This window comes from Mangifera indica, chromosome 16, assembly GCF_011075055.1.
Source record: "Mangifera indica cultivar Alphonso chromosome 16, CATAS_Mindica_2.1, whole genome shotgun sequence".
NCBI classification, from domain to species: domain Eukaryota; kingdom Viridiplantae; phylum Streptophyta; class Magnoliopsida; order Sapindales; family Anacardiaceae; genus Mangifera; species Mangifera indica.
This window is the reverse complement of record NC_058152.1, coordinates 13,757,887-13,783,459: the sequence shown is the minus strand read 5'-3', so window position 1 is coordinate 13,783,459 and position 25,573 is coordinate 13,757,887. Positions and strand designations below refer to the sequence as shown.

General features: G+C 37.4%; 3 protein-coding genes across 3 annotated transcripts in view; 2 read left to right on the top strand and 1 right to left on the bottom strand.

Moving 5' to 3' along the window:
• The window catches only part of LOC123199031, a 14,960-nt gene extending 3,629 nt beyond the window's left edge, over positions 1-11,331 (top strand). The window contains exon 4 of the mRNA XM_044613826.1: positions 11,320-11,331. Coding sequence (XP_044469761.1) covers positions 11,320-11,331 — 12 coding nt within the window. The remainder of the gene's footprint in view (positions 1-11,319) is intronic.
• A 302-nt stretch (positions 11,332-11,633) lies between these two features.
• On the bottom strand, positions 11,634-19,085 carry LOC123199423 (lecithin-cholesterol acyltransferase-like 4). The gene is made up of 11 exons (XM_044614425.1): positions 18,656-19,085; positions 17,295-17,386; positions 15,851-15,969; positions 15,022-15,157; positions 14,841-14,892; positions 14,002-14,102; positions 13,719-13,901; positions 13,227-13,384; positions 13,030-13,084; positions 12,848-12,901; positions 11,634-12,208 (listed from the first exon to the last, which is right to left on the bottom strand). Exons 1-11 carry the CDS (start codon positions 18,897-18,899, stop codon positions 11,789-11,791), a joined length of 1,614 nt encoding a protein of 537 aa, XP_044470360.1. The 5' UTR covers positions 18,900-19,085; the 3' UTR covers positions 11,634-11,788.
• Positions 19,086-19,380: 295 nt separating this feature from the next.
• On the top strand, positions 19,381-22,721 carry LOC123198649 (cytochrome c6, chloroplastic). Its single transcript, XM_044613385.1, has 6 exons — positions 19,381-19,541; positions 19,688-19,820; positions 21,695-21,792; positions 21,875-21,906; positions 22,249-22,312; positions 22,400-22,721. Exons 1-6 carry the CDS (start codon positions 19,482-19,484, stop codon positions 22,538-22,540), a joined length of 528 nt encoding a protein of 175 aa, XP_044469320.1. The 5' UTR covers positions 19,381-19,481; the 3' UTR covers positions 22,541-22,721.
• The last annotated feature ends 2,852 nt before the right edge of the window (positions 22,722-25,573 follow it).

Here is a 25,573-nt window from a genome sequence, read left to right as displayed (position 1 = left end):
CCTAAACCCTAAAAAACCCTAAACCCTAAACCCTAAACCCTAAACCCTAAACCCTAAACCCTAAACCCTAAACCCTAAACCCTAAACCCTAAACCCTAAACCCTAAACCCTAAACCCTAAACCCTAAACCCTAAACCCTAAACCCTAAACCCTAAACCCTAAACCCTAAACCCTAAACCCTAAACCCTAAACCCTAAACCCTAAACCCTAAACCCTAAACCCTAAACCCTAAACCCTAAACCCTAAACCCTAAACCCTAAACCCTAAACCCTAAACCCTAAACCCTAAACCCTAAACCCTAAACCCTAAACCCTAAACCCTAAACCCTAAACCCTAAACCCTAAACCCTAAACCCTAAACCCTAAACCCTAAACCCTAAACCCTAAACCCTAAACCCTAAACCCTAAACCCTAAACCCTAAACCCTAAACCCTAAACCCTAAACCCTAAACCCTAAACCCTAAACCCTAAACCCTAAACCCTAAACCCTAAACCCTAAACCCTAAACCCTAAACCCTAAACCCTAAACCCTAAACCCTAAACCCTAAACCCTAAACCCTAAACCCTAAACCCTAAACCCTAAACCCTAAACCCTAAACCCTAAACCCTAAACCCTAAACCCTAAACCCTAAACCCTAAACCCTAAACCCTAAACCCTAAACCCTAAACCCTAAACCCTAAACCCTAAACCCTAAACCCTAAACCCTAAACCCTAAACCCTAAACCCTAAACCCTAAACCCTAAACCCTAAACCCTAAACCCTAAACCCTAAACCCTAAACCCTAAACCCTAAACCCTAAACCCTAAACCCTAAACCCTAAACCCTAAACCCTAAACCCTAAACCCTAAACCCTAAACCCTAAACCCTAAACCCTAAACCCTAAACCCTAAACCCTAAACCCTAAACCCTAAACCCTAAACCCTAAACCCTAAACCCTAAACCCTAAACCCTAAACCCTAAACCCTAAACCCTAAACCCTAAACCCTAAACCCTAAACCCTAAACCCTAAACCCTAAACCCTAAACCCTAAACCCTAAACCCTAAACCCTAAACCCTAAACCCTAAACCCTAAACCCTAAACCCTAAACCCTAAACCCTAAACCCTAAACCCTAAACCCTAAACCCTAAACCCTAAACCCTAAACCCTAAACCCTAAACCCTAAACCCTAAACCCTAAACCCTAAACCCTAAACCCTAAACCCTAAACCCTAAACCCTAAACCCTAAACCCTAAACCCTAAACCCTAAACCCTAAACCCTAAACCCTAAACCCTAAACCCTAAACCCTAAACCCTAAACCCTAAACCCTAAACCCTAAACCCTAAACCCTAAACCCTAAACCCTAAACCCTAAACCCTAAACCCTAAACCCTAAACCCTAAACCCTAAACCCTAAACCCTAAACCCTAAACCCTAAACCCTAAACCCTAAACCCTAAACCCTAAACCCTAAACCCTAAACCCTAAACCCTAAACCCTAAACCCTAAACCCTAAACCCTAAACCCTAAACCCTAAACCCTAAACCCTAAACCCTAAACCCTAAACCCTAAACCCTAAACCCTAAACCCTAAACCCTAAACCCTAAACCCTAAACCCTAAACCCTAAACCCTAAACCCTAAACCCTAAACCCTAAACCCTAAACCCTAAACCCTAAACCCTAAACCCTAAACCCTAAACCCTAAACCCTAAACCCTAAACCCTAAACCCTAAACCCTAAACCCTAAACCCTAAACCCTAAACCCTAAACCCTAAACCCTAAACCCTAAACCCTAAACCCTAAACCCTAAACCCTAAACCCTAAACCCTAAACCCTAAACCCTAAACCCTAAACCCTAAACCCTAAACCCTAAACCCTAAACCCTAAACCCTAAACCCTAAACCCTAAACCCTAAACCCTAAACCCTAAACCCTAAACCCTAAACCCTAAACCCTAAACCCTAAACCCTAAACCCTAAACCCTAAACCCTAAACCCTAAACCCTAAACCCTAAACCCTAAACCCTAAACCCTAAACCCTAAACCCTAAACCCTAAACCCTAAACCCTAAACCCTAAACCCTAAACCCTAAACCCTAAACCCTAAACCCTAAACCCTAAACCCTAAACCCTAAACCCTAAACCCTAAACCCTAAACCCTAAACCCTAAACCCTAAACCCTAAACCCTAAACCCTAAACCCTAAACCCTAAACCCTAAACCCTAAACCCTAAACCCTAAACCCTAAACCCTAAACCCTAAACCCTAAACCCTAAACCCTAAACCCTAAACCCTAAACCCTAAACCCTAAACCCTAAACCCTAAACCCTAAACCCTAAACCCTAAACCCTAAACCCTAAACCCTAAACCCTAAACCCTAAACCCTAAACCCTAAACCCTAAACCCTAAACCCTAAACCCTAAACCCTAAACCCTAAACCCTAAACCCTAAACCCTAAACCCTAAACCCTAAACCCTAAACCCTAAACCCTAAACCCTAAACCCTAAACCCTAAACCCTAAACCCTAAACCCTAAACCCTAAACCCTAAACCCTAAACCCTAAACCCTAAACCCTAAACCCTAAACCCTAAACCCTAAACCCTAAACCCTAAACCCTAAACCCTAAACCCTAAACCCTAAACCCTAAACCCTAAACCCTAAACCCTAAACCCTAAACCCTAAACCCTACCCTAAACCCTAAACCCTAAACCCTAAACCCTAAACCCTAAACCCTAAACCCTAAACCCTAAACCCTAAACCCTAAACCCTAAACCCTAAACCCTAAACCCTAAACCCTAAACCCTAAACCCTAAACCCTAAACCCTAAACCCTAAACCCTAAACCCTAAACCCTAAACCCTAAACCCTAAACCCTAAACCCTAAACCCTAAACCCTAAACCCTAAACCCTAAACCCTAAACCCTAAACCCTAAACCCTAAACCCTAAACCCTAAACCCTAAACCCTAAACCCTAAACCCTAAACCCTAAACCCTAAACCCTAAACCCTAAACCCTAAACCCTAAACCCTAAACCCTAAACCCTAAACCCTAAACCCTAAACCCTAAACCCTAAACCCTAAACCCTAAACCCTAAACCCTAAACCCTAAACCCTAAACCCTAAACCCTAAACCCTAAACCCTAAACCCTAAACCCTAAACCCTAAACCCTAAACCCTAAACCCTAAACCCTAAACCCTAAACCCTAAACCCTAAACCCTAAACCCTAAACCCTAAACCCTAAACCCTAAACCCTAAACCCTAAACCCTAAACCCTAAACCCTAAACCCTAAACCCTAAACCCTAAACCCTAAACCCTAAACCCTAAACCCTAAACCCTAAACCCTAAACCCTAAACCCTAAACCCTAAACCCTAAACCCTAAACCCTAAACCCTAAACCCTAAACCCTAAACCCTAAACCCTAAACCCTAAACCCTAAACCCTAAACCCTAAACCCTAAACCCTAAACCCTAAACCCTAAACCCTAAACCCTAAACCCTAAACCCTAAACCCTAAACCCTAAACCCTAAACCCTAAACCCTAAACCCTAAACCCTAAACCCTAAACCCTAAACCCTAAACCCTAAACCCTAAACCCTAAACCCTAAACCCTAAACCCTAAACCCTAAACCCTAAACCCTAAACCCTAAACCCTAAACCCTAAACCCTAAACCCTAAACCCTAAACCCTAAACCCTAAACCCTAAACCCTAAACCCTAAACCCTAAACCCTAAACCCTAAACCCTAAACCCTAAACCCTAAACCCTAAACCCTAAACCCTAAACCCTAAACCCTAAACCCTAAACCCTAAACCCTAAACCCTAAACCCTAAACCCTAAACCCTAAACCCTAAACCCTAAACCCTAAACCCTAAACCCTAAACCCTAAACCCTAAACCCTAAACCCTAAACCCTAAACCCTAAACCCTAAACCCTAAACCCTAAACCCTAAACCCTAAACCCTAAACCCTAAACCCTAAACCCTAAACCCTAAACCCTAAACCCTAAACCCTAAACCCTAAACCCTAAACCCTAAACCCTAAACCCTAAACCCTAAACCCTAAACCCTAAACCCTAAACCCTAAACCCTAAACCCTAAACCCTAAACCCTAAACCCTAAACCCTAAACCCTAAACCCTAAACCCTAAACCCTAAACCCTAAACCCTAAACCCTAAACCCTAAACCCTAAACCCTAAACCCTAAACCCTAAACCCTAAACCCTAAACCCTAAACCCTAAACCCTAAACCCTAAACCCTAAACCCTAAACCCTAAACCCTAAACCCTAAACCCTAAACCCTAAACCCTAAACCCTAAACCCTAAACCCTAAACCCTAAACCCTAAACCCTAAACCCTAAACCCTAAACCCTAAACCCTAAACCCTAAACCCTAAACCCTAAACCCTAAACCCTAAACCCTAAACCCTAAACCCTAAACCCTAAACCCTAAACCCTAAACCCTAAACCCTAAACCCTAAACCCTAAACCCTAAACCCTAAACCCTAAACCCTAAACCCTAAACCCTAAACCCTAAACCCTAAACCCTAAACCCTAAACCCTAAACCCTAAACCCTAAACCCTAAACCCTAAACCCTAAACCCTAAACCCTAAACCCTAAACCCTAAACCCTAAACCCTAAACCCTAAACCCTAAACCCTAAACCCTAAACCCTAAACCCTAAACCCTAAACCCTAAACCCTAAACCCTAAACCCTAAACCCTAAACCCTAAACCCTAAACCCTAAACCCTAAACCCTAAACCCTAAACCCTAAACCCTAAACCCTAAACCCTAAACCCTAAACCCTAAACCCTAAACCCTAAACCCTAAACCCTAAACCCTAAACCCTAAACCCTAAACCCTAAACCCTAAACCCTAAACCCTAAACCCTAAACCCTAAACCCTAAACCCTAAACCCTAAACCCTAAACCCTAAACCCTAAACCCTAAACCCTAAACCCTAAACCCTAAACCCTAAACCCTAAACCCTAAACCCTAAACCCTAAACCCTAAACCCTAAACCCTAAACCCTAAACCCTAAACCCTAAACCCTAAACCCTAAACCCTAAACCCTAAACCCTAAACCCTAAACCCTAAACCCTAAACCCTAAACCCTAAACCCTAAACCCTAAACCCTAAACCCTAAACCCTAAACCCTAAACCCTAAACCCTAAACCCTAAACCCTAAACCCTAAACCCTAAACCCTAAACCCTAAACCCTAAACCCTAAACCCTAAACCCTAAACCCTAAACCCTAAACCCTAAACCCTAAACCCTAAACCCTAAACCCTAAACCCTAAACCCTAAACCCTAAACCCTAAACCCTAAACCCTAAACCCTAAACCCTAAACCCTAAACCCTAAACCCTAAACCCTAAACCCTAAACCCTAAACCCTAAACCCTAAACCCTAAACCCTAAACCCTAAACCCTAAACCCTAAACCCTAAACCCTAAACCCTAAACCCTAAACCCTAAACCCTAAACCCTAAACCCTAAACCCTAAACCCTAAACCCTAAACCCTAAACCCTAAACCCTAAACCCTAAACCCTAAACCCTAAACCCTAAACCCTAAACCCTAAACCCTAAACCCTAAACCCTAAACCCTAAACCCTAAACCCTAAACCCTAAACCCTAAACCCTAAACCCTAAACCCTAAACCCTAAACCCTAAACCCTAAACCCTAAACCCTAAACCCTAAACCCTAAACCCTAAACCCTAAACCCTAAACCCTAAACCCTAAACCCTAAACCCTAAACCCTAAACCCTAAACCCTAAACCCTAAACCCTAAACCCTAAACCCTAAACCCTAAACCCTAAACCCTAAACCCTAAACCCTAAACCCTAAACCCTAAACCCTAAACCCTAAACCCTAAACCCTAAACCCTAAACCCTAAACCCTAAACCCTAAACCCTAAACCCTAAACCCTAAACCCTAAACCCTAAACCCTAAACCCTAAACCCTAAACCCTAAACCCTAAACCCTAAACCCTAAACCCTAAACCCTAAACCCTAAACCCTAAACCCTAAACCCTAAACCCTAAACCCTAAACCCTAAACCCTAAACCCTAAACCCTAAACCCTAAACCCTAAACCCTAAACCCTAAACCCTAAACCCTAAACCCTAAACCCTAAACCCTAAACCCTAAACCCTAAACCCTAAACCCTAAACCCTAAACCCTAAACCCTAAACCCTAAACCCTAAACCCTAAACCCTAAACCCTAAACCCTAAACCCTAAACCCTAAACCCTAAACCCTAAACCCTAAACCCTAAACCCTAAACCCTAAACCCTAAACCCTAAACCCTAAACCCTAAACCCTAAACCCTAAACCCTAAACCCTAAACCCTAAACCCTAAACCCTAAACCCTAAACCCTAAACCCTAAACCCTAAACCCTAAACCCTAAACCCTAAACCCTAAACCCTAAACCCTAAACCCTAAACCCTAAACCCTAAACCCTAAACCCTAAACCCTAAACCCTAAACCCTAAACCCTAAACCCTAAACCCTAAACCCTAAACCCTAAACCCTAAACCCTAAACCCTAAACCCTAAACCCTAAACCCTAAACCCTAAACCCTAAACCCTAAACCCTAAACCCTAAACCCTAAACCCTAAACCCTAAACCCTAAACCCTAAACCCTAAACCCTAAACCCTAAACCCTAAACCCTAAACCCTAAACCCTAAACCCTAAACCCTAAACCCTAAACCCTAAACCCTAAACCCTAAACCCTAAACCCTAAACCCTAAACCCTAAACCCTAAACCCTAAACCCTAAACCCTAAACCCTAAACCCTAAACCCTAAACCCTAAACCCTAAACCCTAAACCCTAAACCCTAAACCCTAAACCCTAAACCCTAAACCCTAAACCCTAAACCCTAAACCCTAAACCCTAAACCCTAAACCCTAAACCCTAAACCCTAAACCCTAAACCCTAAACCCTAAACCCTAAACCCTAAACCCTAAACCCTAAACCCTAAACCCTAAACCCTAAACCCTAAACCCTAAACCCTAAACCCTAAACCCTAAACCCTAAACCCTAAACCCTAAACCCTAAACCCTAAACCCTAAACCCTAAACCCTAAACCCTAAACCCTAAACCCTAAACCCTAAACCCTAAACCCTAAACCCTAAACCCTAAACCCTAAACCCTAAACCCTAAACCCTAAACCCTAAACCCTAAACCCTAAACCCTAAACCCTAAACCCTAAACCCTAAACCCTAAACCCTAAACCCTAAACCCTAAACCCTAAACCCTAAACCCTAAACCCTAAACCCTAAACCCTAAACCCTAAACCCTAAACCCTAAACCCTAAACCCTAAACCCTAAACCCTAAACCCTAAACCCTAAACCCTAAACCCTAAACCCTAAACCCTAAACCCTAAACCCTAAACCCTAAACCCTAAACCCTAAACCCTAAACCCTAAACCCTAAACCCTAAACCCTAAACCCTAAACCCTAAACCCTAAACCCTAAACCCTAAACCCTAAACCCTAAACCCTAAACCCTAAACCCTAAACCCTAAACCCTAAACCCTAAACCCTAAACCCTAAACCCTAAACCCTAAACCCTAAACCCTAAACCCTAAACCCTAAACCCTAAACCCTAAACCCTAAACCCTAAACCCTAAACCCTAAACCCTAAACCCTAAACCCTAAACCCTAAACCCTAAACCCTAAACCCTAAACCCTAAACCCTAAACCCTAAACCCTAAACCCTAAACCCTAAACCCTAAACCCTAAACCCTAAACCCTAAACCCTAAACCCTAAACCCTAAACCCTAAACCCTAAACCCTAAACCCTAAAACCCTAAACCCTAAACCCTAAACCCTAAACCCTAAACCCTAAACCCTAAACCCTAAACCCTAAACCCTAAACCCTAAACCCTAAACCCTAAACCCTAAACCCTAAACCCTAAACCCTAAACCCTAAACCCTAAACCCTAAACCCTAAACCCTAAACCCTAAACCCTAAACCCTAAACCCTAAACCCTAAACCCTAAACCCTAAACCCTAAACCCTAAACCCTAAACCCTAAACCCTAAACCCTAAACCCTAAACCCTAAACCCTAAACCCTAAACCCTAAACCCTAAACCCTAAACCCTAAACCCTAAACCCTAAACCCTAAACCCTAAACCCTAAACCCTAAACCCTAAACCCTAAACCCTAAACCCTAAACCCTAAACCCTAAACCCTAAACCCTAAACCCTAAACCCTAAACCCTAAACCCTAAACCCTAAACCCTAAACCCTAAACCCTAAACCCTAAACCCTAAACCCTAAACCCTAAACCCTAAACCCTAAACCCTAAACCCTAAACCCTAAACCCTAAACCCTAAACCCTAAACCCTAAACCCTAAACCCTAAACCCTAAACCCTAAACCCTAAACCCTAAACCCTAAACCCTAAACCCTAAACCCTAAACCCTAAACCCTAAACCCTAAACCCTAAACCCTAAACCCTAAACCCTAAACCCTAAACCCTAAACCCTAAACCCTAAACCCTAAACCCTAAACCCTAAACCCTAAACCCTAAACCCTAAACCCTAAACCCTAAACCCTAAACCCTAAACCCTAAACCCTAAACCCTAAACCCTAAACCCTAAACCCTAAACCCTAAACCCTAAACCCTAAACCCTAAACCCTAAACCCTAAACCCTAAACCCTAAACCCTAAACCCTAAACCCTAAACCCTAAACCCTAAACCCTAAACCCTAAACCCTAAACCCTAAACCCTAAACCCTAAACCCTAAACCCTAAACCCTAAACCCTAAACCCTAAACCCTAAACCCTAAACCCTAAACCCTAAACCCTAAACCCTAAACCCTAAACCCTAAACCCTAAACCCTAAACCCTAAACCCTAAACCCTAAACCCTAAACCCTAAACCCTAAACCCTAAACCCTAAACCCTAAACCCTAAACCCTAAACCCTAAACCCTAAACCCTAAACCCTAAACCCTAAACCCTAAACCCTAAACCCTAAACCCTAAACCCTAAACCCTAAACCCTAAACCCTAAACCCTAAACCCTAAACCCTAAACCCTAAACCCTAAACCCTAAACCCTAAACCCTAAACCCTAAACCCTAAACCCTAAACCCTAAACCCTAAACCCTAAACCCTAAACCCTAAACCCTAAACCCTAAACCCTAAACCCTAAACCCTAAACCCTAAACCCTAAACCCTAAACCCTAAACCCTAAACCCTAAACCCTAAACCCTAAACCCTAAACCCTAAACCCTAAACCCTAAACCCTAAACCCTAAACCCTAAACCCTAAACCCTAAACCCTAAACCCTAAACCCTAAACCCTAAACCCTAAACCCTAAACCCTAAACCCTAAACCCTAAACCCTAAACCCTAAACCCTAAACCCTAAACCCTAAACCCTAAACCCTAAACCCTAAACCCTAAACCCTAAACCCTAAACCCTAAACCCTAAACCCTAAACCCTAAACCCTAAACCCTAAACCCTAAACCCTAAACCCTAAACCCTAAACCCTAAACCCTAAACCCTAAACCCTAAACCCTAAACCCTAAACCCTAAACCCTAAACCCTAAACCCTAAACCCTAAACCCTAAACCCTAAACCCTAAACCCTAAACCCTAAACCCTAAACCCTAAACCCTAAACCCTAAACCCTAAACCCTAAACCCTAAACCCTAAACCCTAAACCCTAAACCCTAAACCCTAAACCCTAAACCCTAAACCCTAAACCCTAAACCCTAAACCCTAAACCCTAAACCCTAAACCCTAAACCCTAAACCCTAAACCCTAAACCCTAAACCCTAAACCCTAAACCCTAAACCCTAAACCCTAAACCCTAAACCCTAAACCCTAAACCCTAAACCCTAAACCCTAAACCCTAAACCCTAAACCCTAAACCCTAAACCCTAAACCCTAAACCCTAAACCCTAAACCCTAAACCCTAAACCCTAAACCCTAAACCCTAAACCCTAAACCCTAAACCCTAAACCCTAAACCCTAAACCCTAAACCCTAAACCCTAAACCCTAAACCCTAAACCCTAAACCCTAAACCCTAAACCCTAAACCCTAAACCCTAAACCCTAAACCCTAAACCCTAAACCCTAAACCCTAAACCCTAAACCCTAAACCCTAAACCCTAAACCCTAAACCCTAAACCCTAAACCCTAAACCCTAAACCCTAAACCCTAAACCCTAAACCCTAAACCCTAAACCCTAAACCCTAAACCCTAAACCCTAAACCCTAAACCCTAAACCCTAAACCCTAAACCCTAAACCCTAAACCCTAAACCCTAAACCCTAAACCCTAAACCCTAAACCCTAAACCCTAAACCCTAAACCCTAAACCCTAAACCCTAAACCCTAAACCCTAAACCCTAAACCCTAAACCCTAAACCCTAAACCCTAAACCCTAAACCCTAAACCCTAAACCCTAAACCCTAAACCCTAAACCCTAAACCCTAAACCCTAAACCCTAAACCCTAAACCCTAAACCCTAAACCCTAAACCCTAAACCCTAAACCCTAAACCCTAAACCCTAAACCCTAAACCCTAAACCCTAAACCCTAAACCCTAAACCCTAAACCCTAAACCCTAAACCCTAAACCCTAAACCCTAAACCCTAAACCCTAAACCCTAAACCCTAAACCCTAAACCCTAAACCCTAAACCCTAAACCCTAAACCCTAAACCCTAAACCCTAAACCCTAAACCCTAAACCCTAAACCCTAAACCCTAAACCCTAAACCCTAAACCCTAAAACCCTAAACCCTAAACCCTAAACCCTAAACCCTAAACCCTAAACCCTAAACCCTAAACCCTAAACCCTAAACCCTAAACCCTAAACCCTAAACCCTAAACCCTAAACCCTAAACCCTAAACCCTAAAACCCTAAACCCTAAACCCTAAACCCTAAACCCTAAACCCTAAACCCTAAACCCTAAATACCCTAAACCCTAAACCCTAAACCCTAAACCCTAAACCCTAAACCCTAAACCCTAAACCCTAAACCCTAAACCCTAAACCCTAAACCCTAAACCCTAAACCCTGAAACCCTGAAACCCTAAACCCTAAACCCTAAACCCGAAACCCTAAACCCTGAAACCCTAAACCCTAAACCCTAAACCCTAAACCCTAAACCCTAAACCCTAAACCCTAAAACCCTAAACCCTAAACCCTAAACCCTAAACCCTAAACCCTAAACCCTAAACCCCAAACCCCAAACCCCAAACCCCAAACCCTAAACCCCAAACCCTAAACCCTAAACCCTAAATACCCTAAACCCTTAACCCTAAACCCTTAAACCCTTAACCCTAAACCCTATACCCTATACCCTATACCCTATACCCTAAAGCTGGGATATTGCTTATTCACAGTTGAAATCATAGGCAAATCTCCAATTCCTCCTTATCACCTCGATACCTCTAACACATAACTTCATAGAAGCTGAACATATCTGTACTCCCTTCAACCAGGCCTGTTTTCCAAAAGGTTTCATATTCGGAACTGCATTCGCTTCTTACCAGGTTCAAAAAATATTATACTAAATTGCTAAATATATATACACACACGTGTGGGATTTTCTGTATGAAGGTGCTGCAAATAAAGATGGGAAGGCCCTAAACATTATTTTTCAAGCATAGAAAGTCATCAACCTTTAACCTAAGAAAGAAAAAATTTTTAACGAATATTAGTTTTAAAGCTAATTTGCATAAATTCTCAATACAACATACCACCAAACAAGGTCACGGGAACAGCTCATATATACACAACATACAATTATACAGCACACATACAAATATAAGACAAACTATCCCACAATTGCTATTGATACAAACAGTTGTTTCATGCATCAACAGACACACTCACGGCATTTAGCTCAACATGCTGCTTGCCCTCATTCTGAGGATGAATAGTAACAGTTGCATGAGCTCCTGCTGGTGAAGATCGATTGTCACCTGAATGGGAAATAAATATTGAGCTTGCTAAAGGTTTACCACCGGAGATATGGTCAGACTCATCTTGGACTTCTGAGATAATTTCCCATTCCTCCTTTAGTGAAGTAACTTGTAATCCTTTCTTTTTGTGCCTTTCAATTTCAAAACAAGTTGGTAGAATCACATAATCGTTTATTGGGTTGTAGTAAGGATCAGGGTCACCAGCTTTTAGCCAATGCTTGAGAATCCTAAAAACATGATGATCGCAAAGAATTCCCCTATGCTCTCCAGGGACTCCAACCCTCGCTTCTGCATTCAGCCCATCAGCCTGAAAGTAACACAAGAGTTACACTCAGAGATGAGTCAGTTCAGTGACAAGAATATATGTACACCCAGTTTCGAGTGACAGCTTGATTTTGTAAAACTGGGTGTACATAGAAAATTCTGTTATCAGCAGACAAAGAAGCAGCTTGGTTTTGTAACCTACTATTTCTTATGATAATCAAATGACAGGTTCAATTTTTAACTTCCATTATTCTTGCGAAAGTGACAATCATGTTAACCGTCTAAATTACACTAATTTTATTGTCCATTTTCTCCAATAATTATTACCTAAGAAAGTTCAATCCAGCTTGTCTCTAGAATTTACTCTGTATGTTACAATTTTTGACACCCAAAATGTACATAATTTGCCTTGTCATGAAATCTAAATTTATTATTATTCAGTTGCATACCATACAAATGTCCAACATCAGAGATTAATAAGAAGTAGCATTCCTAGCTGCTACCCCTCATTCCATACTTAAAATTAGAAATTTGCAATCTTTTATATAGTATTGAAAAATTTATAAAAAAGAAAAAAGCAAATAAGCATTCAAGGCAGCACAGGAAATGTTAATTATTCATAGCATAATAACATTGATAGATCATCACATCAAAAGAAAATTTGAGGTGGAAGCTAGCAAACCTTGGCTGATTCGGTTGGAACAGTCCCATCGCCATCAACACATACATATTTAGCCTGAAAATTTACACAGATAAGTTAAATTTTGCAGCCAACACATCACTGAAAGCAAAACTTAATGTGTACATGCTGAAAGACATTAAGAAAAAAATGAAAAGAGAAGGAACATTTAGGAAGACAATGACCTGGAGAAATCTTAGTTCTGATAGGTCTGTGACAGGTGCATCCTCACTTCCATAGCTGCACAGTAAATGTTTAATTAAAAAAGGCAGGTATCCACCTAGACTAGAAGTAGCAAACATTCTCATGTTCTTAAGCCTCAGTCTAATGCTACATGTTTCTGACTGAATTGTTGATGAAACATTTAAAATAAAAGCCTTACCAAACACTATGAGGTGTCTCAAGATTGATCCCATATATGTTGTAGAATTTAACTTTGGGAGGAACCTTTGCACGCGACAAAATCCTCCATGTTTCATTAGCCCATTTAAGAATCTCCATATTGAAAGGTAGAGGAATAGTCACTCCATTATAGTCTACCTGAAACCATCAAATACATGCATATTAATATAATCAAGGCCATTTAAAGCACATAACCTAATCCTCTTGGAACAAAATTTTTCAACTATGGTATTTGAAGTCAAATACTTTGTGAAGACAAAGCAAAACATTGAAGTGTACATTATGAAGTTCAATTGCCATTTACAGAAAACAAAAAATAAAAATAATTTATGTAGCATAAGAACACTATAACATCCTTACAAGGTGGAAGATTTTTAAATTTCACTGGAACATTTAACTTCAGTAAAATGTTTTGAGTTAATGACCTAAAATTTCTAAGATCCAATTGCACCCAAAAAAGTCCAAAGCCTACCGAATTGCTTGAGAGAGCTTCCTTAAAAATTTCTGAACTGTCTGTTGGGGGATAAGACTCAAGAATAATCCGAGAGTTTCCATCACCATCTTGCCTCTCTCTCCAGATTTCAAGAAGAGGATTGTGTTGCCATTGAAATTTTTGACAAGCCATCAGTTCATATATTGATGGACATTCAATCAACTGAGACATTTTCAATATACATAAATTAACCTTAACCAACAAGTATAAAAAAACTTTAAACGAAATTGATATTCAAATTGCCAAATGTATGTAGTTATACCAGTTGGTGCATGTTCCATTTTGAAATAAAAAAGTTCTGTTCCCACCCTTCAACAAATGACATTCCATTGAGAAAAGTAGAAGTAATATACCCAGGTGCACCTGTTAGACAATTTTAATCACATATTCAAAGTCAACTTCAGGTATATCCCCAACTTGTAAGCACAAAGAGAGAGAAATAGAAACCAACAAAAGGATCCACTGTCCCAAAGTTTCCAAGAGGTTTTTTTTTAAATCTAACCTATGAATCCAAATTGCTTGATTAGCCAATGGAAATACAAGGAACAAACTATACCAATTAAATTGCACAAAAAATTAATAAACTAGTTTCCAGAAAAACAGTTCAGATATCGCTCCTTCCAGATAAGTATGCTATAAGCCCTATTTCAACATACAGAATTTTGTTCACATAAATAAACACCGTCAGGCCTTAAAACATAATAATTTGATGATGGTTTAAAAGCATAACATGATCCTATAATCTTCCAATTAAAATAATTTAAAGCTAACTGAAGCATCACATGCAGGGCTCTCTAACTCAATTTTATATTTTCCCACTTCCTACATTTTGGCAACTTTACAAATTCAACCTCTTCCCTTCTCTCCTGAAAAAGATATAGGATATGCATGGACAAGTAAAATGAAAATAATGATGTCATACATTTCCCCAGTAAATGATAATATTGCATGCTTTGATTTTCTTTTTCTTCCTATTCATTTGTAGACTTCAACAAAATAAAATTCTTAGAGGCAAAAAATTTCAGAGCACCATAAATCACAGTCTCTCAAAAGCTGTTTATCACTGTTGTGACCAAATTGTCTGCTACCCAAAATACTTACCTTGAAATGGTGCAGCAATTGCAATCCAATTACTCACATATTTCTCAAAAATCTGAGACAAAGAAAAAGAAACATTATCAAATTGATTAAATTGCACCAAAAGAAAGCAACATGAATACATTGGATGTGAATTCAAACTGGGAATGGGGAGAGGGAAGACAGAAGGCATAATAACTCTTACATCACTGTGCAGAGACATGAAACATTTCACTAGGAGACCCCCCATCGAATGACTGATGATATTTATCTTTTTTCCTCCAGAAGCATTATAAACTGATTCCAATTTTGCAGCAAAACGCTCCAATGTTCCTGGCAACCTTTAAAACAAATGAAGCATAAACATGTCAAAAACCCCTTACTCCACTGTATTCATAGACAGCAATTTAATAATGAAATTAATTCATTTAATCAGATTTGTTTCTATAAAAAAATACCAATTAATACTTATATTAAATACACCTTTGAGAGTACAATTATTGATGTCCTAAATCTAGCCTGGCTCTGTTGAGCATAGAAAAACTAATAGAAGGGATATAAGATATAAAGTCAAGATTCAAGCAACAACCTCTATAAGAAAAAAGAAGTAAAAAGAAATAAAGAGAAATGTTGGTATACCACAAAGTACTCTGTACCAAAGAAATTGAGAATACTGATTTTTTTTTTTTTTTATGTATTCCATTTTCAAAAACCTCAGAATTATGCAAAAGTCAGTAATTTTTCCATTCTACTCCAGTAGTGATATATGTAAGATAACGTCACTACCCTGGCATGAAGTTGCAATGCAACAAGGATGAATTGTTTAACATCATTAAATCAATAGACCATGTACTGTCTCATTACATAGTACACCCTTTTCCTGTTAGGGTGATGAGGTAGGAATTGTTCATTGACTAATAGGGAGAAGAACTCATAAAAAACACATGACCTAGAAAAATTTGTACCTTGAAAAAGTTCTGCCACAAAAGTTTTATATAAAGTAGCATCAATAAAATTAAAGTTCTGTAGCATACCTGTTACTTTGGCGGAAATCATAGCCAAATCCAAAAAGGGTCTTACCCTCTTGAAAACCCCATTTGATCATTTCAACAATCATGTCATGGAAATAATAAACACAATCACATCCAACTACCTGCATTAAACAAAATTAATTGGAATCCATCATTTCGTTACCATTCATCCAAATCTAATCTCAAATATAAATGTGATGACAGATTGCTACATAAACAAAAGTTCAATTTTACTAGCTGCATTTTAGTGCCCATATGTTTCTCGCAATAAGAACGAAAAAAAAGCATGTGATGTTGTTAGATCTCATATTTATGTTTCACAGGAAGAAGAGGCAGAGGGAGAAGGGAAATTCAATGACAAATGGCAGCCAAAGGGGAGAACAGATGGCTGATTCACAAATGTCAAGACCACAACAGATGGCAAATCCTTAAGGAACAGGACCACAAACGGAGGGAAGTGCACGTGTCTTACTTGGAGAAAATGGAAGGCTGGAGAGAACAAAAGCAACCAAAAAAGCAAGCAAGAGGAGCAGCTGGAAATTAACAAGAGTTGAGAGAATTGAAGGAGAGTGCCAGCCTCTTGGATGTCACGCAAACCCTATGATCTTGTTGTTAGTTTTTTGTGTTTGGAACATTGCAACGGCTGGATTTTAATCGTCTAGAACCTTTTGGAATATGTTTCAGTGTACCAGAACTGTTTTATTCAAGTATCAATAGAAAGTATTATTCCAGAAATTATATTGAACTGTTATATTGCTTGTCACTGTGTTGTGTTGGCTTTGTGTGAAAAAAAAAAGAGCGTTGAGTTCTGAAAAGCAGCTGTGAAGGTGAAGGGATCAGAAGGTAGTGGTGTTGAGTATCCAGGTATCTATCAGATGTACAATAGCACTGATTGGATACCCTTAATAGATGTACATGAAGGACTTTTACTTGTAAATAAGATATTTGAAACTGGATATTCTGCCGCTTAATTAGTTTCCCTATGTGCCATTAATGCTTCCAAAGAAATAGCATGAAGATCAAAACAACTAAGGAATGAACAGACCTCTGGTTTTAAGCATGAGCAAAGAGACCTAAAGGTATTAATAGACCCCAGTGACGCCAGACAGAGAAACTAGCACAAAACTGCAAGATGCACTCATTAAAACTGATTTAACTAGCTATTTGGCATCTAAGATAAAGTGAAACAACCTAGCTATGAGGAGACAACGAGCTACCAACAAGTTACGTGTAGGCATCCTATTAACAAAAAAATCAAATTAGTATGGACACTAAAAACAGAGTAAACCAAGTTTAGGGGGAAAGTGCAGTTTGTGACCATTTCACTCTTATTTAAATTTGATATTTCTATTTTTATTTTTAACTGTTAATAAGTTTTAAATTTTTCACCTCAATTTGTTTGTGGATTTTCTATTCCCTTAAATTAGCATACATGTTAAAAACATACCAGGTCTGGATCTAAGATGTCAATTGCATACAATCCATATCTATCTTCAGGAACTATAACACTTGTATCTGGATCTAGAGACACAGTTTGACCTGTTTCACATCAACAGCATATTAAGAAACAGAATATTGTATAACATATCAGTAAAAACTATCAAAGGAAAAAAGCATAAATTAGATAGCACAAATGAGTGATAGCATAGATCTAAGGTAGCATCTCCAAAGAATCTAATAAAAAATTGAAAACACAAATACAGTCTTCCAAGACAGACCATTTTTAAACTGCTGGCTACAGTAGCCCTCTTTTGAATAGGCATCATGAGAAGGTTGCATGGACTATGGACATGATTTATCACAACAGAAAAGGTAGGAACATGGACTTCTCCGCCTAGATTTTCTGGAACTACCATATGTGTAACTTTTATTATACCAAGTTAAAGCTGGAATCTGCTGACTCAAATTTCTTGATCTTGCTATGCAAAGATGATTTAAGTGGGATAGGTATGTGAAGCATAACATGATTTAACCTTGGTCCCTTACAAGTATATTTCTTGTGAATCTAAAGATCCTGCAGATTCAGGCTATTTTTACAGGATAAGATTGAAATTTGAGATACAGTAGTTTGAATTTCATCTCTGACCAGTATGATGAAAAATCACTACCTTAAACATTAAGTATAGATTAGAGTACAAAGATGAGGATTTTAACCAAATGTTCGGAGTTGAACTCTTATTGAACACTTGGCAGACAGAAACCCTTATATGGTTCAACCAGACAAAAGTACAGATCTACAGAATTTGACTGCATGTTTAAATTCATACTAGGCACATGACACCCCCATTACACCGTTAAATTTATTATTACAGCTATCATTACTTACAGCTGCAAAGCAGTTTTAGCATCCTGGGAGAGGAAATAAGTTGCTATCGATCTTTCAGGTGACTGAGTATGAGTAATAAATCTTATATATTTTAAATATTTACAGAGAAGTGCACAGACTCCACTATCATAAATTGGAACTTATGGAAATAAGAAACTTAACAATTGATTGAGGATACCAAATATGCAGCTTGGTTTATATAAAGCTCATCAGTATTAATTTATCATATGGTTGTTAATGCAATCAACTATACATAAAGAAAAGTAACGAACTGCCTTGTTTCCAGAAACCATAGTCTTAGTTATCACCTAATGATTCGACGTTTCCAGCATTTAGACTTGCAACCGGCACTCTCAATTTACAAGCAAACATATTTTTCCTCAATTTTCAGCTTTTTCTTAAATCAGTTTTGATACAACAACTTGAATTCGCAATCAACAGTAAAACATTCTTTTTAAAAAGATATAAGACAAACTATTTACCAGAAGAAGGATCGAATTTCGACCAAAGCTTGGTCCGAAACTTGTAATCGGCCCCAATAATCCGAACCCAAACCCGCTCATCTCTTCCACTGGTACTGTCCACGGCCTTCAAAATCGAACCTGCAACACCTGGAACGAGCAAAACCGGGTCAAGATTGGGGTCAACGTAGGGTTGCGGTGTCTTTTTCATCAGCCTCAGCCATAGCTCCACCGATTGCACTATGTCCTCCAATAACACGGCCATGGCGAAATCAAAATCTGTTTATTCAAAATACTATTTTGATCGATTGAAAATTTGATAATCAAGTCTAGTTAGGCGATAGAATTATTAGGAGAATTTGGTAGATTTTGTTAAAAACAAAACGTGAAGAAGTTGAGATCGAAAGGATGAAGGAATTATTTTTATATTATATTATATTTGTGCCGAATTACTGAGTTAACAGAAGTCTTACGCTGTTTCCAACTTTAAGTTGGTTTATCCTCCCAATAGAAATATGATGTGTCATAAATTAAATTATGAGCAACGCTCTGTGTATCTAATTTTGGTATATAATTTATGTATACAGTAATATATTATCATATAATTAGATGATTTTAAAATATATGTCACCATATAATAAAAAAATATCTAATCAGATGATAACATCTCATCTGTGTATATAAATTATGTACCAAAAATAAATACACGTAATTTTATTGTTAAATTATATAATCACCATCAATAAAAACGGTGACACGTTACAAAAAAACCATTCAGGCTATTTTCCATTAAACGCTTATCTTGCCAAATTATGTTGTGCGACTCTCAACTCGCAGACGAAAAAAAATGCCGCTTCTTTCCACGGTATCTTCTTGTATAAACAAAAAGTTTTGTCCGGCAACCAAGGTCTTCTCTAACTCTATCTCTCTCTCTCTCTCTCTCCTCTCTCTCTCTCTCTCTCTCTCTCTCTCTCTCTATATATATATATATATATATATATATCTATGTATTTGTGGAAAATTATCTCAAACTGAAAAAGGTTTTAAACAAAGGGAACTTACAAACGAGGAGAAATAGAGAGCCAGCCAGCTTATTTGCTGAATCAAAATGTTAAGTTTTTGAAGAGCTTGGCTCCACCTTTAATGGCTGCACTTGTAGTCTTATCTCCTCTCTCCAACGATCCAGGTAAAACAAAAACAACACTTTTCACGGGTTCAATAATAATTTTGTTTCAAATGCTTAAATCTTGCTATCAATTTTTTTAATCTATGTCCAAATAAACATCAAAATTCGATGAGAAATTCTAATGAAGAAAAATGCAATGATATTGTGTTATCATGGTCTTCATTCTCTAATTCAATTTATTAGGATGTTATTATCATTTCTTTTTATAGTGAAAACCCAGAATAACATGTTTCCGTTTAGTTTACTCTAGCATTCTGTGTAATAACATGTTAAATATATATTGTTTTAATCACTTGCAATGTTTCTAGTCTTCATCTTAAGCTATTAAGACAATGAATCACAAGATTAATCAATTCTGAATATTGCAATATCATTTTTTATGTTTGGGTTTTTTTTTTTTTTGGTTGGCAAATGAGATATATATATATATATATATATAAAACATCAATGACTAAGCTTGTAGTGTTATGTTCTGATTCAGTATTGTTGCTGAAATACTGTGTTTGAAAAACTATAAAAAACTAATGAAAATTTGTCCTTGACTCAGTCAAAAGCGTTAGTGTTCTTACTCAATGGGTTTGAGTTATCTATTTGAACTGTTATGGGAACTGATTGGATCAATGACTACCCCTTGCTCACTTTGAATAATAGTATGAGATTTCTAGAAATGCTACAGATAGAAAAACACATTTTTGTGCAATTAGTCTTATATGTTGCAGTGAGAAATAATAGGCCTCTGCTTTGTTACATGTCTCGAATACTTTGGAAAGGTAATAATGGCATCTTTGATTTCTTAATACATCTGGGACTTGTGAAGTTATTTTCTTTATATATAAAAGGAAAAGTGCATTAATGATATCAAATTTAGTCGAAGAAAAAAGAAGTGAATATTCGAAACCACAGGATATGAGAATAATGTTGTCGCTGCTTGTCATATGATAGTAACATTAGTCTCAATGAAGAGTTAGTGTGTTGATGGTATAACTTTTTCTTTCTCCTCTACAAGGTTTTTGTCATTGGTAATAATACATTTTATGAAACTGTTGTAATCATTTTGTTTACATTCAGTGAGAAATAATAGGCCTCTGCTTTGTTACATGTCTCAAATACTTTGGAAAGGTAATAATGGCATCTTTGATTTCTTAATACATCTGGGACTTGTGAAGTTATTTTCTTTATATATAAAAGGAAAAATGCATTAATGATATCAAATTTAGTCGAAGAAAAAAGAAGTGAATATTCGAAACCACAGGATATGAGAATAATGTTGTTGCTGCTTGTCATATGATAGTAACATTAGTCTCAATGAAGAGTTAGTGTGTTGATGTTATAACTTTTTCTTTCTCCTCTACAAGGTTTCTGTCATTGGTAATAATACATTTTATGAAACTGTTGTCATCATTTTGTTTACATTCTATTTCCTGTTGTAAAAGAAAGTTTATGTTAATCATATACCATGTTATGAAGCAAAAGCAGCTGTACCTGCTGCTATCCTGGAAATTTCTATTCTACTTGATTTATCTGATTTGCTGATGCCTCTATTAATAAAGAAAAAATGGTATCTGAAACATTTTTCCATTGAAAGAAAAACTTTTATGATCTATATGATGCCTTCCATCATGATTTAGATTTTTCTGGAATATCAATCTGTGAAGTTCTGGGATTTTTATAGAATTCGTTGGTGCACTAGTAAGGGGAGAAAATTGTCATTAATTTTTTTTTGTAATTAGCACTTCTATATGATTGTGTCCCTTTTCTTCGCCAAAATATGTTTCATAGGGAAAAACAATTTTGTGTAATCAAATATCCAGAAGTATGACTTCATATTTAGAATTTGTGTTTACCTTGTATCATTCTCTTCTCACATGCTGCAGTATCACTCGGGCAAACCATTGATATACAGCAAGGGGCCAGATTGTTCGGTCAAGCATGCATTGGATGCCATGATGCAGGTGGAAATGTAATTCAGCCAGTGAGTAATTCTTTACCCCTGCATTCCTCATAATCATTATCTTCATCTTAGCTTCTCTAATCTGTAACTTTTTTCTTATCAGGGTGCAACCCTCTTTCTGAAAGATCTACAAAGGTGACAAGCCACAATTTCACTTGATATTTTTGTGGCATTAATATGTTCTGTGATACAGCTCAATCAAAAAGGAAAAATAGAAGTAAAGCTATAGACTTGCCTACTATAAAAGCATATCAAGAAACTTTGAGAAATATATAAGCACAAGGTGCAGCAAGTGATAGAACATTCTTATTTTTCCAAAACACTCACAATATAAACCAATAAAGTCTCAAAACTAAGCAACTTGTCAGTTGGGCTTTTTGTCTAAAAGAACTTAGTTGAGTCATGAGTGACTATGCGTTCTCTAAACCAGAGTCTCTAATGATCTGCTACGAGTAATCAAAATGTCTGCCTGTGCAGAAATGGAGTTGACACGGAAGAGGAGATATACCGTGTGACATACTTCGGCAAAGGAAGAATGCCGGTAAGTTTCCTTCTAAACTTTACATTCTTCTTGCAAGTGGTTTACTTGGTTATTAATGTGAGAGAGTTACCATATGATTTTTTGCAGGGTTTTGGGGAGAATTGCACACCAAGGGGGCAATGTACATTTGGAGCGCGTTTGCAGACTGAAGAGATCAAGCTTTTGGCTGAGTTTGTGAAGTCACAGGCTGATCAAGGGTGGCCAAAAATAGAAAGTATGGGAGAATGATTTTTTCATCCAAATTTTGTGAATGTTAATTCAAATCTTCAACGTGAGGAGCTTTGTTAGTTGAAATGATACCTGGGAGTTACTAGTTCGTGATTTTTTTTATTTTTAAATTTCTATTACATTGGTTTGTGCATCAACTCAGCGTTGATACTTATGCAAGTAGAGTTTTATAGTGCTCAAAGTTTCCTCAGAAAAATCAGCTTTAAATAACAAAAATTGGAACAACTCGTTATATGTCTCTCAACCATACGCAATTACAAAATGCACAGGAAAGCATTTTCCATTATTTTTATTGGCCAAAAGACTTATTCCCACCAAAGGTTTGGTACATCCCCAAACACCCATCTATTAAATTTCAATTGTTAAAGTTAACGAAATCAATTAAATACAGAGATAAAATCATTATTTAACTAACAATATAAAAAATGCAGAAAATATATCATTTTTCCCTTTGGTTTTGAAAATTAATAAGTTTCTCTATGATTAAATTTTAAAGAGTTATATTTTCCCCTTAAAGTTTTAATTTTTTATGGTCAATTTTTCATTGAACGTCGGCTCCACTGACACTCTCTCTTCCTCCCTTCAATCTCTCCCTCTTTAGCACTACATCCGATGCCCATCTCCAATGTCGATTCATCTAGGCAAAATTAATGAAGACAATTTTGTCTTTGTCGATCTTGTCTAAAATCAACAAAAAGACGAATCAATGCATCTTCCAAAATGGTTGTCCCTTCTTCTCCCCTTTCTAATACTCACTCATCCCTTCCTTGGCACTCGTTTTCACACAAAGGAACATTATGGTTCCTAGGTTTTCTTTGTTGATTCTAATTTGCTTATAGCACCGTCAATTTTCCTATCGTTTAAAGTTTCTTCATCGGCTATGGATGAAGGGAGTAGTCACCTGAGTTCCTTGGATTTCTTCATCGGTTAAAGACAAAGGGAGAAGTCACCGGCGTTGTTTGTGAAAATGGTGGAAGACAGAGGTGCAAGTGTAATGTTTCTAAACTTTAAGGGGCGGTAAGATAAAATTTTGAATAATATAAAACCCTATAATAAGGGTAAAATAGTAATTTCTAATTAAATTAACATATTTGAATAATAGGTTAGTATTTAGATTTTCAATATTTAACAAGTACTAGTTTAGGGATTTAACAAAACTTGGGTGGGTATAAGTCTTTTGGCCATTTTTATGTTGGTCTTACTCTTATTCGTATTAAGGCCAAAAGACTAATTCCTACTCAAGGTTTAGCCCATTTTCAAAGTGATTGCATTAACTTTCAAAAATTCTAACACCTACCTATCATCGAATTTTTGTTAAAATTTTCAGTTATTTATAAGGATAAAAATGTCATTTAACTAGTAATATCAAAGAATTCTTTACCTTAGTTTTAAAAATTAACAATTTAGCCCCAATCTAAACTTTGAAAACTTACATTTCCCCCCCTAGGGTTTTATTATTTTCCCTTCCTTCTTTGGCGACCATTCTCTGCCAACCTCTCATACCTTCTCCTCTATCAATCTTTCTTCCCACCTCCCAGACGAAGATGAATCAAAGATGGTGACACACGACTGAAGTTGTTGATGTTGATTTGTGCTACAAACAGATCATTGACACACAAATCTATCTGACGGATCTCGACTGATCTTAATTGCAAAAGGTAGAGTGTCGCATTCATTCGTCAATTTGTGAAGGTTGAAGGCAAAGCGTCATGTTTGTCATGCGTTACCATGTTCAATTCATCTTTGTCTAGGAGGTGGGAAGAAATACTAGTAGAGAATAAGGTATGAGAGGTCAATCGAAGAACGATCGTCAGAGAAGAAAGGAAAAGAATGAAACCCTAGGGAATATAAGTTTTCAAAACTTATGGGGGGAATTAATAGTTTTTAAAACTAAAGTAGGGTAATGAAACAAAATTTTATTTCTATATTAATGGATAAATGATGTTTTTACTTTTATAACTAACTAAAAATTCTAATTGAAGTTGGATGATAAGTGAATATCTAAATTTCCAAAAATTAGCATAAGTCATTTTTACAATGATGTAACCTTGGGTGAAAATAATCTTTTGACCTTCATATAACAATATTATCTTTTTAATGAAGCATAAAATGAAAAAATGTAACTTTAAAATGCTATTTTTATACACAAAATCTCTGGTAATATACACTTCGATCTCAATAAATTTTTGTGCATAAACAATTATATGTCATTATATTATTAGATGGTTTTAAATTAAAATTAAAATAATACTCAATTATATAAAGCCAAAACATTTAATCCCAACCCAGATATAGTAAAATTTCAAACTCATACCCTTCAATTTTCAAAAACATAAATACTTACCCATAAGTTAATTTCTGTTAAAAATCTCAGTTAGAGTTAGGATTAAAATCATCATTTATGAAAAAAATTTTAAAAATTAAAGTTTTATCACATTTTCTACTCCCAAGTTTAAAAACTCACAATTTCTCTCCACTCAAAGTTTGAAAAATGACAATTTTTTTTTAAGGTTTTTTTGTTTTTTCTCTAGCGAGGATATGTTGTCTTTAACTGTCAACCATCCTCCCTTTAGCCTTATCTCTCCCTCTCGACCTTTCTCTGACCACCGATCAAAGAAAATCATCTGAAAATCCAGATAAATCATTTGAAAGATTTTCAGATGATTTTCGTATAAATTTTTAGACAATTTTCATCGATCGATGGTCAGAATAGGCGAGGAGGGAGAGATAAGACAGGAGAGAGGACAACCAATAGTCAAAGACAACAGATTATCGTAGAAGAAAAGAGAAAAAAACTTTAGGGAGAAATTATTACTTTTCAAATTTTGAAGGAAAATTTGAGAGAAAATTGTGAGTTTTCAAATTGAGGAGGGGAAAATGTAATAAAAGTTTAATTTTTTAAATTTTTTTGTTAAATAATAATTTTATCATTAATTCTATCTAAGATTTTTAATAAAAATTATTTCATAAGTGAGTATTTAAGTTTTGTAAAAAATGAAAAACATGAGTTTGAGATTTTATTATATCTAAAGA

Bases quoted from the DNA above. Each gene is read 5' to 3' on its own strand.
- LOC123199423 (XM_044614425.1), bottom strand. From the start codon at position 18,899: ATGGCCGTGTTATTGGAGGACATAGTGCAATCGGTGGAGCTATGGCTG. The intron at 17,387-18,655 runs GTAAATAGTTTG...GATGTGAAACAG, and splicing joins GAAATTCGATCCTTCTTCTG to GTCAAACTGTGTCTCTAGAT. The intron at 12,209-12,847 runs GTTTGCTAGCTT...TGTTACTTTCAG, and splicing joins TTCCAACCGAATCAGCCAAG to GCTGATGGGCTGAATGCAGA.
- LOC123198649 (XM_044613385.1), top strand. From the start codon at position 19,482: ATGCCGCTTCTTTCCACGGTATCTTCTTGTATAAACAAAAAGTTTTGT. The intron at 19,821-21,694 runs GTAAAACAAAAA...CACATGCTGCAG, and splicing joins TCCTCTCTCCAACGATCCAG to TATCACTCGGGCAAACCATT. The intron at 21,907-22,248 runs GTGACAAGCCAC...CTGCCTGTGCAG, and splicing joins TTTCTGAAAGATCTACAAAG to AAATGGAGTTGACACGGAAG.